Genomic DNA, 14289 nt, shown 5'->3' with positions numbered 1-14289 from the left:
TTTAGGGTGAGAGGGGAAAGATATAAAAGAGACCTAAGGGGCAACTTTTTCATGCAGAGGGTGGTATGTGTATGGAATGAGCTGCCAGAGGATGTGGTGGAGGCTGGTACAATTGCAACATTTAAGAGGCATTTGGATGGGTATATGAATAGGAAGGGTTTAGAGGGATATGAGCCGGGTGCTGGCAGGTGGGACTAGATTGGGTTGGGATATCTGGTCGGCATGGACGGGTTGGACCAAAGGGTCTGTTTCCGTGCTGTACATCTCTATGACTCTATGACTTTAACTAGCACCGACAGTAAGTGCTTACTGTCAGAAAGGGCTGAAGAAACTAGGATCTTAAGAATAATACAGGTTTAGTGTTCAAATCCAGTACCCTTTAGACAGAGACCACAATGGACTTTGGAACCACCTTTTCCACACAGGCTGTCTCTGCAGCACTCTCCATACCGATCTTATGACCATAAAAAAAGGTGCAGATCATGAGAGTGGGAGTGTGTGCATTTGACAGGTCCTCATTAGCCACTATGGGCAAAAACACTGAAAGGTTTAAAAGTTTGATTGGGGTAATGTTTAAAAATCTATCAATCTTCCAGCGTAGTGACGTTTTCAGAAAAAGAACATTCATTTGAGCCGCAATACAGAGATGGAGGGAAGCACTGGGTTCTCTCTCCTGAAAATGGGAGGAATGCTGCATTTACAATGGTCCTAGTGGTGGAACAGGTAGCTTCATGTTAAGACAATTAGGAGAATCGGGCATCTTAAGCCAATGCAAAGGACACAAGTCCTGAGTGTGTAAAATTCTCCTGATACCCTCCTTTGGGACCTCAGAACGGTGTCTTTGTTCTGCTACTTACTCTATTCTGGGATCACTGTCCATGAAAAACCAGTTTCCGGGCAATTCAGTTTTTGAATGGCCAGATATGAAACCTTAACTGGTACTAGTACCCTTCAGGGCAGAAGTGGGTACTGCAGACGCTGGAGATCAGAGTCAAGATTAGAGTGGTGCTGGAAAAGCAAAGCAGGTCAGGCAGCATTCCTGATGGAGGGCTTTTGCCCAAAACGTTGATTTTCCTGCTCCTCAGATGCTGCCTGACCTGCTGTGCTTTTCCAGCACCACTCTAATCTTGACTAGTATCCTTCACACCTATTGTTACAACCAAACGCTTGGCATGGTTCCCCAATTTGTTACAGTTCCAGACAGGTTATCTCAAATTGTTAAGATCCATGTGAGGAGAAATGAACTGACCCTTTATTCACCTGCCTCTGTAGTTGGCCGCAACAAGGTTATCTTAAAACTAGATCCCTCCCCCTTCTGGTTACCTTTCTCCCAGACTCAAATGAACCTATTTTGTAAATGGAGCCAATTTAAACAGATTTTCTTGAATAAATGAAATAGTTAGCTTTTAGTCTCTAAACTCAAGAATAAATCAGTACACAACATATATATGTACAGAATAGAAATTCAAAACGAGTTCATAAAAATAAAAAAGTTTAAAAATATACAAGTCAGTTTCTGGGTCATTTGAGAAGAGGAGGTCATGGAACATTGACAGTTGAGCAGTTGAATCAGATTTTCAATTTTGCAGATTAGCTGAAAATCTTTTGTCTGTTTCTTTTTGCATTAATGTTTGGCACTGAGAGCAACGGAATCCTTTACCTGAAATGCAGAAGTGATTAGAGGATGTTCTTTGACTTTCATAGTGCATCAGCACTCAAATCCAGGTTAGGAGACAGGAGCCCACTAGCACACACACCTGAGTTCAAACCTGCTTTTATCCCCTGATCCTGTGCATTCTTGAAAGGGCAAAAGGCAAACATGCCTCTCGACCAGACAGATACCTTTTCTCCCACTTATGGTCACGATCTGAGAAACTCACAGGAGATCACATTTCAGTTTGTTGTTCATTTCACCATTTGTAGTATGAAATTTCAAGTGTGAAATTTGAGGTTTCCAAACAGCCACTGACTTAATATCCACAGTCATCCTTTGGCTGCATTTATTCTTTCTAAAAAAACACAGTTAAAAATCACACAACACCAGGTTATAGTCCAACAGGTTTAATTGGAAGCACACTAGCTTTCGGAGCGTCGCTCCTTCATCAGGTGGTAGTGGAGGGCTTAATCTTAACACACAGAATTTATAGTAAAAATTTACAGTGTGACGTAACTGAAATTATACATTGAAAAATTGATTGTCTCTTAAGCCTTTCATCTGTTAGAATCCATGATAGTTTCACTTCTTTCACATGTAAATCACAAAACCTTTTTTAAAGAGTTTCATTCTCAGGTTAGCTGTTAACAATGGTGATAGCTAGACAACATATTGTCGAGCTATAACCCATTGTTAATAGCTAACCTGAGAATGCAACGTTTCTAAAAATGGTTTTGTGATTTACACATGAAAGGAGTGAAACTATCATGGTATTCTAACAGATGAAAGGCTTAAGAGACAATCAATTTTTCAATGTATAATTTCAATTACGTCACACTGTAAATTTTTACTATAAATGATGTGTGTTAGGATTGAACCCTCCACTACCACCTGATGAAGGAGCGACGCTCCAAACGCTAGTGTGCTGCCAATTAAACATGTTGGACTATAACCTGGTGTTGTGTGATTTTTAACTTTGTACACCCCAGTCCAACACCGACATCTCCAAATCATAAAAAAACACATGTTGCAATTAAAAGTATGTCCGGAGGTGACGACACTAATGAGAGTACTAATGATGATCCCATTCGTGTCAAATGGTAGCTGAAAATCTTGAAGAGCTTAGTTCTGCTTCATTATCTCAAAGTACACTTCCGGTTCTCTAGTCTCACTGTTATAGAAAAGATGTTATGAAACTTGAAAGGGTTTAGAAAAAAATTACAAGGATGTTGCTGGGGGAGGTGGTTTGAGCTATAGGGAGAGGCTGAATAGGCTGGGGCTACTCTCCCTTGAGTGCCAAAGACTGAGGACAAATCTTATAGAAATGTAAAAATCATAAGAGGAATAGATAGGGTGAATAGTCAAAGTCTTTTCTCCAGGGTAGGGGAGTCCAAAACTAGAGTGCATAGGTTTAAGGTGAGAGCGGAAGGATTTCAAATGGACCTAAGGGGCAACGTTTTCACGCAGAGGGTAGTGCAGGTACAGAATGAGCTGCCAGAGGAAGTGGTGGAGTACATTTGGTACAATTACAACATTTAAAAAGGTATCTGGATAGGAAGGGTTTAAAAGGAAATGGGCCAAATGCTAGCAAATGAAACTAGAATAATTTAGGATATCAGGTTGCCATGGACAAGTTGGACTTAAGGGTCTGCTTTCGTGCTGTACATCTTTATGAGTCTATGTACAGCATTAAAGTAACAAACTGCATTTGTATCCAAAAAAGTTGGCAATGCCTGGAATGTAGAACTGACTGAAACCTAAAACTGCGGCACTTCAAGTCCATTTAACTAAACAATTGTCCCATAAGAAAAAGCACAGTATTAGTTGTGTGACTGTATGCAATATTTATTTATCATAATTACAAATATGCAGCCTATATAAGTAACTAATAAATAGTTACCTGCATACAGATCACCAAGCGCTCCTGCCAACACTTTGAAGGCGCACGTTTTACCACCCAAAGGATCACCAACAATCATAAATCCATGACGTACCAGCATCATCTCATAGATCTGATGGAGCAAATACAAGTTAACAGCATGTTTCATTTCAGGTGTGTTTCTTACTGAAATACTGACACATAACCAATCAGATATGCACTATTCATTTAAGTGCTATGTAGATCATTGTTTAACTTAAAATGTTTTTTGCAACAATTATTATCCCTCATATGGTAGAAGTTGGAGACTGAAATTTAAAACTGATGTAAAACAAAACATTTTTAATCAACTGCTTGGGCATGTTATGGAACACCTCAGGGCAGGTGCAACTCAAACCTAGGTCTTCTGGCCCAGAGGTAGGGACTCTGCCACTACACCACTTGACAATGTATTGCATCTACATATTCTCATGTATGTAGTATTGCTCCTTTTGTTTTCCTTTCTCTTTTTTTTTGTTCACAAACGTAGCTGCAGCTCTGATGCTTGTGCAATTCTGTGAGAGGTCAAAATGCATCGGCCTCTGGGTGTTCTTGTGGTTAGATTACATTACAGTGTGGAAACAGGCCCTTCGGCCCAACAAGTCCACACCGACCCGCCGAAGCGAAACCCACCCATACCCCTACATTTACCCCTTACCTAACACTATGGGCAATTTAGTATAGCCAATTCACCTGGCTTAATCAACTGCTTGGGCATGTTATGGAACACCTCAGGGCAGGTGCAACTCAAACCTAGGTCTTCTGGCCCAGAGGTAGGGACTCTGCCACTACACCACTTGACAATGTGGTGGCACGGTGGCACAGTGGTTAGCACTGCTGCCTCACAGCGCCAGAGACCCGGGTTCAATTCCCGCCTCAGGCGACTGACTGTGTGGAGTTTGCACGTTCTCCCCGTGTCTGCGTGGGTTTCCTCCGGGTGCTCCGGTTTCCTCCCACAGTCCAAAGATGTGCAGGGCCAGGTGAATTGGCTACACTAAATTGCCCATAGTGTTAGGTAAGGGGTAAATGTAGGGGAATGGGTGGGTTTCGCTTCGGCGGGTCGGTGTGGACTTGTTGGGCTGAAGGGCCTGTTTCCACACTGTAATGTAATCTAACCACAAGAACAACCAGAGGCCGATGCATTTTGACCTCTCACAGAATTGCAAAAGCATCAGAGCTGCAGCTACGTTTGTGAACAAAAAAAAAGAGAAAGGAAAACAAAAGGAGCAATACTACATACATGAGAATATGTAGATGCAATACATTGTCAAGGTCAAAATTTGACAATAATACAGAATCATGACACAGTTAATTAAAAAAACATTTTTAATCAACCTGTTCAAACATGTAATGGCACACATTGGGAGCACGTGAGAGTTGAACCCAGATGCAGGGGCTCTACCACCAAACCATAAAAACCTTAACAAGTAGCTTTACAAATCCATCAGTGATTGAAGATGGGAATAATTCTAAGGTTCTTGAAGGGGGTTCAATGCAGAAGGAATTTCATGAAGTGAGGGGTCAGCAAAATGAGCAACCTCTGTGAGAATGGAATAAAGGTAGAGAGGACTTACAATGGACAGAAATTGGAGGATTGGATCATATGAATTTGGACATAATGAGCTGCAGAGTTAAGGTTGAGCCTGTGGGGATTGTGTAGATACAATGAAGATTAGTTATTAATGTACCAAGTGATTTAGAAATAGCAAAGCAGAAAGGTGAAATATATCTGATAACTAAATTACTTACAAAAAATATACACAAGGAATTGTGTGTACGTGTGCGTGTAGGAATTTGGTGGAGATGGATATTAAAGGCTTAGATGCTTATTAAAGATAGATTAGATGGGTAGCTTGGGAAGGTTATGAAGGTAATGATGAATAGTGAATCACAGGGATGGATCATGTGGGAGAAATGGAAGTCAAGAATGGAGTAATAAACCACTTCAAAGATCACTACAATTTGAAAAGCATGAAGTTAGATGTTGTATCATAGGCAGAGTCCTACAATATATCCAGTGACTTTGACAGTCAATCTTGGTGTCGTGGACACCACTTAAGAAGTTCAAACCAAGGAGTAGATATAGAACTGAATGGCAATGATATATATTCAAACTTTATAGTGGGGAAGAGAAAGTTAGAAACTCTGTTGAAAGGTTTATTGGGATCAATGATTGATCTTTATGAAAAAAGAGCTTTAATACAAAAATCTTAACAATCTGTTCTTCACTATTTTTATGTTGATTGCAAATAATGCAGAAGGACAAATTGTTGTTTTAAAACATAGTCAAGACGTTTTCAATACTAATGATTTATTTTGTTTGAGTGCCTCGTTGATCCAACTAGGGTTAGGATTTTCCTTGGGGTCCTTACACACTTTAGGAAAGGAAGCAGCTAATGCCAGTTGGGCAGAGGGATGGTAAGTGGAGTGAGAGGAACAGGATTGGGTCTCAAGGTAAAAGGTGAGTTTCATGAGGGGCAGAGGGGCAATAAGGGGGCATTTGTGGTGAATGAAAGCTGACACGAGACAAACAACATCTGAGGAAGGAAGGAAGTCTACTATTTAACAGTCTCACAAGGGGTATCAGAGGGGAGCAAGGTTAAAGAAGCAATGGAGTGCCAAGTAAGTGTTGGTGATTATAATGGAGGGTGCAGTGTTAATGCAGCATTAAAACCACATCAGTAATCATTTCAAGAATGGCTTGAATGCCCTTTAAACACACTCTTGCCTATCCTTTTGATCAATGGTGATGTTTGGGCACAGCGATGCAATTGACTTAAAATACATGAGTTTCCAACATCTCCAAACACAAGCAAATTTTTGATGTGGAAGTGTTGGTGTTGGACTGGAATGGGACAAAGTCAGAAATCACATGACATCTGTTATAGTCCAACAGGTTTGTTTGAAATCACAAGCTTATGGAGCACTGCTCCTTCATCAGGACTCATGATTTTTATGAATACATTTTGGCTTATTCATCCAGTTGTGCTGATCTTTCATAGAATCCCTACAGTGTGGAAACAGACCCTCCAGCCCAACATGTCCACACCAACCTTCCATAAAGTAACCCACCCATACCGTATTATCCTATATTTACCCCTGACCAATACACCTAACCTACACATCCCTGAACACTATGGACAATTTAGCTTGAGCTGAAAATGTGTTGATGGAAAAGCGCAGCAGGTCAGGCAGCATCCAAGGAGAAGGAGAATCGACGTTTTGGGCATGAGCCCTTCTTCAGGACTCATGCCCGAAACGTTGATTCTCCTGCTCCTTGGATGCTGCCTGACCTGCTGCACTTTTCCAGCAACATATTTTCATGTCTGATCTCCAGCATCTGCAGTCCTCACTTTCTCCTGGACAATTTAGCTTGGCCAATTCACCCTAACCTGCACATTTTTGGACTGTGGGAGGAAACCAGAGCACCTGGAAGAAACTCATGCAGACACGGGGAGAATGCACAAACTCCACACTGACAGTTGCCTGAGGCTGGAATCAAACCTGGGTCCCTGGTGCTGTAAGGCAGCAGTGCTAACCACTGAGCTACTGTGCTGCCCTATAATTTTCATTACCTTATGTCTCCACAAATTCTACCCTAGTCATGTGAAAGACCTTAATTTATTGGCCTTATTTAGTGGGTAGCACAGTAGTTTGTCTTAGTAAATTGACCATTTGTGAATCAACAATGAATCCTGAGGAGATGGTGCCACTCTTAGTAATTATCTCTGGGAGTAAAGAGGAAGAATACTCTTTATAATTTGTGAGTAAAAACCGAAAATCCTGGAGAAACGCAGCTGGTCTGGAAGAGTTATTGTTTTAGAGTCCAATTTTTTCTTCTTCAGGCTCATTATGTTAAGGATGCCAGACCTGAACGATTATCCCAGCAGCTTCTGCTTGTATTTTAGATTTCCAGCATTCAAAGTATTTTGCTTTTCTTTATCATTTGTAACTGTTAAGGAGGGTAACAATTGGAAAGGGAGGTATTATCACTGAAAATTCACAGAAATAAGCTCTGCCTCTTGCAAAAGACAAGCCAACAGACAGTTCATCAGCTTGAAAGAATTTAAAGTCACCTGAATAATCTTCTCAATAAACCAGGGAACAGGCTGAAGTTTCATTTTCTTGATGTTGGCCTTTAATGCATTTAGGAAAACCTCACGTTCTGGGACTGGGAGCTCCACACCAGGGAACAAGTCAGATATAATTCCCTAGAACAACAAGTGAGCGAGAGAGAGATTGTGTTTTAACAATGAATGATGTAGCTTTTTATTATAACTATGCACGCTGGCCCAATGATGCTTCCCATATTTGAAACTTTATTGCTGGAACAGCACAGCAGGTCAGGCAGCATCCAGGGAACAGGAGATTCGACGTTTCGGGCACAGGCCCTTCTTCATTCCTGAAGAAGGGCCTGTGCCCGAAACGTCGAATCTCCTGTTCCCTGGATGCTGCCTGACCTGCTGTGCTGTTCCAGCAATAAAGTTTCAACTTTGATCTCCAGCATCTGCAGACCTCACTTTCTCCTGCTTCCCATATTTCCCTTAGTATACCTAGACCTGGACTAAACGTTAAAAACCCAAGTAATTCCAAACCACTAGTCTGTTTGAAGTTTGGCATGACTCTTCTTCAGAACTTCTGAAGAAGACTCACATCGGATTTGAAACATGAGCTCTGTTTCTATCTCTACAGATGCTGCAAAATCTACAGAGTGCATCCAACATTTTCTGCTTTTATTTCATTTTGGCAGGATCCACAGTATTTTGCTGTTATATAGCAATCAACCTATTTGGCCACAATACTTGCTGCAGTTCTGTATAGGGTTTTGGTAAAAGTGAACCTGGATTAATGTGTGCAATTTCAGACTCCCTATCTAAGACAAGATTTACTTGCCAGTGAAGGAGTGCAGTTTACTAGAAGTTTACTAGACTGATTGATAGTGGGTGTGGAAGGACTGTCCTAGGAGGCGGGATTGGTTCAAATCGGTCTGTCTTCACTAGTTTAGAAGGATAAGAGGAAATCTGATTGAAATGTATAAAATGCTAACTGGGCTGGACAGACTAAATGGAGGGGGGATGCTTCCTGTGGTTAAGGACTCTACAAACAGGGAACAAAGTCAAAGGATACAGGGTGGATCATTCAGGACGAGTAGCTGAATTAATTGGATTATAGATCATCCCTTTCACTTACTATTCAGCTGTTGACACTTTACTCATACCATCTGACACTTTTGATCACCTGCAAAAGCTTATTATTCAACACTCCAGTCACACCATTTGTATGATCTTTTGATCTCTCTGCCTATAAATTCTGTGCCTGCATGATATCTAAACACACCTTCCCCTCACTCCCCTGTCTGCATTTTGCAGGGACCATTCCCTCCAGGACACCCTAGCCCATTTCTCAACAACCAACACCAAGTCACCTTTCCATAGCACCTTCCCATGTAACCAACTGCCCCTTCACCTCCTCCCTGCTCACCATCCAAGGGCCTAAACAGTCTTTCCAGATGAAGCAGCATTTCACCTGCATCTCCTTCAATCTTGTGTATTGTATTTGCTGCACCCAACATGGCCTAGTCTACATTGGAGAAACCAAACGCAGACTGGTGACCGCTTTGGGAAACACCTCCAGTCTGGGCGCAGGCATGACCCGACCTTCCTGCAGCCGGGCCTTTTTACACAGCACCCTGTTCACATGCCCACAAGTCTGTCCTCAGCTATGCTCCAGCAAATCACAGCACAAACTGGAGGAACAACAACTTATCGTCAGACCAGGCACTTTACAGCCTTCTGGACTTGATATTGAGTTCACCACCTTCAAATTGTGAACTCATTTCCGTTTCTTCCCTTTCTTTTAGCTTTCCTTGTTGCGTTCTCTGTCACCATGTCCTCTCTCCCCTCCCACCACTCCAATGGTACTGTCTGGCAGTTGTTCTGCCATTCTCACATTCCAATTGCACTTCACAATCTGCACTTCCAACACCCTTTCTCCCCAGCACTCATCCCCCACCATCATATAAATGCTGTCTCTCCACACTTCACATCAGCTCTGATGAAGAGTCATCTGGACTCAAAACGTTAGCTTGCTTTCTCTGCATGGATGTTGCCTGACGCCTGTGACTTCCAGCATTTTTGTTCTCAGTCATTTAATATTGTCACTTCTGGACTGTGCTCAGATTATTCCCTGCCTAAGGCCATTGTGGGTCTATTACAGTACACGGACTGCAGCAGTTCAAGAAGGCAGTTCACCAACACCTTCTCAGCCAAGGATGGGCAATAAATGCTGAACCATCCAGTGATACCCATATCGCAGAGGTGAATTAAAAATTATCCGTTTCATTTTAGTATGCTAAATTTTGCAGATTAGTAAGTGCTGCATGTCAGACCAATATTTCTTGTTTGAAACAGTCATTTTTTTTTCAAAATATACCTGAAATAGAGGCACATCCTGAGACAAAAATTTCGCCAAGTTCACATCCAACAAGGCTCGCAATAGCAGAACACTTTCATTTTCTTCCGGGAAGTTCAACTTCAGATTTCCAGCTGCCGTGAGGACTGACTTCACTGCACGCATCCCATAATCATAGTGATGCTGTGATGATAATTGTTCAGAACACAAGCGATAGGTGGCCACAATCTTCTGGGAGAGACTAGACAGGAGAAGAGTGTAGGGCAAACAGGTAAAGAGAAGATTGCAGCCGACAAACCATTGTGCTATAAATGTTACTTTACCGTGTCTAAAGAACTAAATTCTAAGAACGTACAGAGTTAGCAGTAAGATTGGTGACAACATTAGACAGGAGAGTTACATCATCAATAACAATTTAATGCAGCAATTCCACACTTAGCTTTAGTAAACGTCAAGTTTAAGTCATATTGTCTGTCTGTGAGCTCAATGTAAGCAGTGACCCAAGAGGGAAACTATGTGCAGATGGGTAATATCAACTTCAGGTGATCAGCTAGGGTCAAGACTGATACATTGGCAACGTGGACATGTGACATCAGTCACCAATGATGTAAATGCAATATGAGTATACACTTGATGTCCCAAAAATGTCAATCCAGTTATTGGTGATCTCTGATGATGGCCTTACCAAAATATGTGGGGTCTGGTGGTACTCATGGCATGTGGATGTCACTGGCAAGGCCAGCATTTGTTGACCATCCCGAATTGCCCTTGATCTGTATGGCATGCTCGGTCATTTCAGAGGGTAATTGGTAGTCATTCACATTACTGTGGATCTTTCTTCAGTTCCAAAGAAGAGTCACACTAGACTTTACATGTTAACTCTGTTATTGTCTCCAGAGAGGATGCCAGACCTGCTGAGTTCTCCAGCACTTTCTGTTCTTTTTATTTAATTCAGCTCTCCAGCATCCACAGTATTTCACTTTTCTCATAGATGAGACATGCTTAGGGCCACAAGGATATCCTTACCTTCGCGAATCAATGAAACCCATGGAGTAAAGAGATATTTCACCAATCAGGGCATAGTCTGGGACCATCATAGCGACTGTACGGAACAATGCCTGGAAAATTACAGCATCGAGTGAATTTTAAAATATTCTACAGTGTAAAAGTATGTCAACTGTGCTTTGTCTGTCTTGTCTTCTGTCATTGCTTCCAAAGTTGGGGGTATTGACTTCCAGTAGGTTGGTCCACATTTCTAGATATTTGGCAACGGTTAGCCATTGCCTTCAGCAGGACAGCTAGTTGGGACACTCTCCCATTCTGGCGACCTGCCCTCAGGAAGGAGTTACAAATGGACAATCAACCTGTTTGAACATGTTATGAATTCACCTTCCACAGAATCACGGAAGTCTCATGGCATAGAAGGAGGCCCTTTGGACCATCATGCCTATACCAGTTCTTCAGATGAGCATCATCTCCTAAAGCCAATCTCCTGTTTTCTCCCCAGGCCCTTGCACGTTACTTTTATCTAAATAATCATTCAATTCCCTCTTGAATGGCTCAATCAACTTTGCCTCCACCACAATTCTAAGCTGTGCATTCTATTCTCTAAATACTTGCTGAGTGAAAAAAAATTACTCACATCACACTTGCTTCTTTTACACATTACTTTACATCCATGCTCTCTTGTTTTTGTTTCTTTAATAAGTGGGAACAGCCTCTCGTATCTACTTTAACCTGCCCACTCAGATCTCCTCTTCTCGTGTGGAGTATAAGATCCCTTATACTCCACAACCATCTGATGAAGGAGCAGAGCTCTGAAAGCTAGTGCTTCCAATTAAACCTGTTGGACGATAACCTGGTGTTGTGTGATTTTTAACTTTGTACACCCCAGTCCAACACCGGCATCTCCAAATCAGATCTCGTCTTCGTCTTCCTTTTTCCAAGGAGAACAGTCCCAATTGTTAAGGTCTATCCTATTAACGAAAGCGCCTCATCCCTGGAACCATTCTTGTAAATCTCTTCTGTACTCTCTCTAACGCATTATCATTCCTTCTATAATGTAGCACCTAGAACTGGACACAAATCTCCAGCTGAGGTATAACAAGTGTCATACAGAAATTCAACGTCACCTCCTTGCTCTTGTACTCTATGCTCCTATTAATAAAGCCAAGGGCACTATGTTTTTTTTCCGGCCCAACTGTCCATCTACCTTTAATGATCTGAGCGCATATACAACCTGCTCCCACTGCTCCTGCATCGGCTATAGAATTGTACCCACTATTTCACATTCTGTTTGGCCAGTAACTCCTGGAGAGGGCCTTACCCAGAGCAAGGGATGCTACCCACTGCGTCACAAGACAATGACAGTGAAGTAAGAGCAGAAATCTAACCATCAATTCAAGATGCATTTCTCTCCACTCCAAAACATTGCTGGTGTCCCAAATCCCAAAGGGTTGTGGCATCCTTTGTGCATTGCCCAGAAATAACCTAGATGTGGAGTTTATGAAATTAAGTGGACAATTCAATTCCAAAATCTGCTGGAAAGATTTCTCTGAAGATTTCTAGCTTTGATCCTCATCTTTAGGAACATAGGAACATGAGTAGGCCATTCAGCCCCTTGAGTCTGCTTTGCCGTTCACTGAGATCATGGCTGTTCAGTGGCTTAACTCCACATACCTACCTTTGGCTCATATCCTTTAGCAACTTCACTAAACAAAAATTTGTTTATCTCAGATTTAAAATTAACAACTCATCGAGCATCAACTCCAGCTTGTGAAAGACAGTTTCAAACTACACCACCCTCTGTGTATGGACGTGCTTCCTGGTGTCTCTCCTAAAGGTCTGGCCCTAATTTGTGTTACATTTTGAAAGAAGGGAGAAGGAAGAAGGGAACTAATTTTCAGATATGCAGCACATACTGCAATAAACGTGTAATAACTCCACAGAGTCCGGTATCCCACCACCAAGTCACCCTTTTGTACACTTGCATTGTACTTGGCACTGGTCTGGCTTCCTCAGCGCCAGCTCTCAGAGTGAACAGAACCTCTGACACTCCTGTGTTTGTCAGCCAAGGCTCGCTGATTAAACCAGATTAGTAGCCCCAGTCAGGGAACTCATGTTCTATTTGGTCCACCTGGCTGACCTCATTACAATCACTAGAAAACACACACCTCAAAATATTATTTCCAGTACTCAGTTAGGAACACGTTTGAAAAATATAGTTAGAAACCCAACCTGCACCGTGTAATATATATAAATGGCGTTGTGGATCTAACTACAACACATGGACTGCAGCGGTTCAAGAAGGCAGCTCCTTCTCAAGGGCAATTAGGGATGGACAATAAATACTGGTCAGCCAGTCACATCCCATAGGTGAACGTGTTAAAAAGTATCTTTTAAACGTCTCTGTTCAGTTTGTTTATATGTCTGCTCGATACTATTATTTCCAAATTTAAGTTAGCGATGAGGATTACTTCCATACTGTAACGCATCATAAAATCAGAAAAGAATGTTTGAGATTTACCTTAAGGTTGTCAGGAAGTTCAGCTCGTCCTGCATACCCAGGATTCATGGTAATGAAGACCGAGCAGGTCGGATTGAGAGAAAGCTCTGTTCCCTCAAAGTAAAATGTTTTGAGATTACGTATAATTGCTTGTTGGATACTGAGAATCTGTTGTGCAACTACAGAAAGCACTTCCACCTATGGATCAAAGCAACAATGGAAGCAAGTCAGAGTGAGTTCAGCTATGTTGAATATCAAGAGACTAGAGCAAGGCTGAATGGTCTTTACTTTAATGCTAGGAGTGTAATAGGTAAGACTGTGAGTTAATGGCTTGGATTGATACATGGAAGTATGGTATTTTGCCATCCCAGAAATATTGTTGAGGGAACGGCTGGATTGGCAACTTAATAGTCCAGAGTATAGGATCTTTAGGCAAAATAAAGGATGGTGTAGAAGGGGTGGTGGTGTAGCACAACTAATGAAGAAGTCAATTACTGCAATAAAGAGAGATAATATCTTGAAATGGTCCTCAAACAAGGCTTTGTGATAGAACTTAGGGAAGGGTAAGGGGGCAGTCACATTACTAGGACTGCATTATAGGCCCCCAAAACATTAGCAAGAAATAGAGATGCCAATATGTAGACTGTTCACAGAGCTGTGTAAAAGTAATAATCGGGGTAATTATACTTGGGGGTTTCAACTTTCCCATCATAAACTGGGATATACATAGTGATAAAGGTTTAGAAAAGGCAGATGTCTTAAAATGGATCCAGGGAGTTTTTTGTATTAATACATAGAAGG

General features: G+C 41.7%; 1 protein-coding gene across 1 annotated transcript in view; it reads right to left on the bottom strand.

The window, feature by feature from the left end:
- dnah3 (dynein axonemal heavy chain 3) overlaps nt 1-14289 on the bottom strand; it is a 191003-nt gene that overhangs the window by 72342 nt on the left and 104372 nt on the right. Inside the window, exons 30-34 of the mRNA XM_043712084.1 lie at nt 13510-13686; nt 11010-11101; nt 10005-10224; nt 7649-7783; nt 3555-3666 (exon numbers count right to left, since the gene is read on the bottom strand). Of these exons, the coding sequence (XP_043568019.1) occupies nt 3555-3666; nt 7649-7783; nt 10005-10224; nt 11010-11101; nt 13510-13686 (736 nt within the window). The remainder of the gene's footprint in view (nt 1-3554; nt 3667-7648; nt 7784-10004; nt 10225-11009; nt 11102-13509; nt 13687-14289) is intronic.

This window comes from Chiloscyllium plagiosum, chromosome 21 (genome assembly GCF_004010195.1).
Source record: "Chiloscyllium plagiosum isolate BGI_BamShark_2017 chromosome 21, ASM401019v2, whole genome shotgun sequence".
Classification (NCBI taxonomy): Eukaryota; Metazoa; Chordata; class Chondrichthyes; order Orectolobiformes; family Hemiscylliidae; genus Chiloscyllium; species Chiloscyllium plagiosum.
This window is presented reverse-complemented; position numbering and strand designations above follow the sequence as displayed.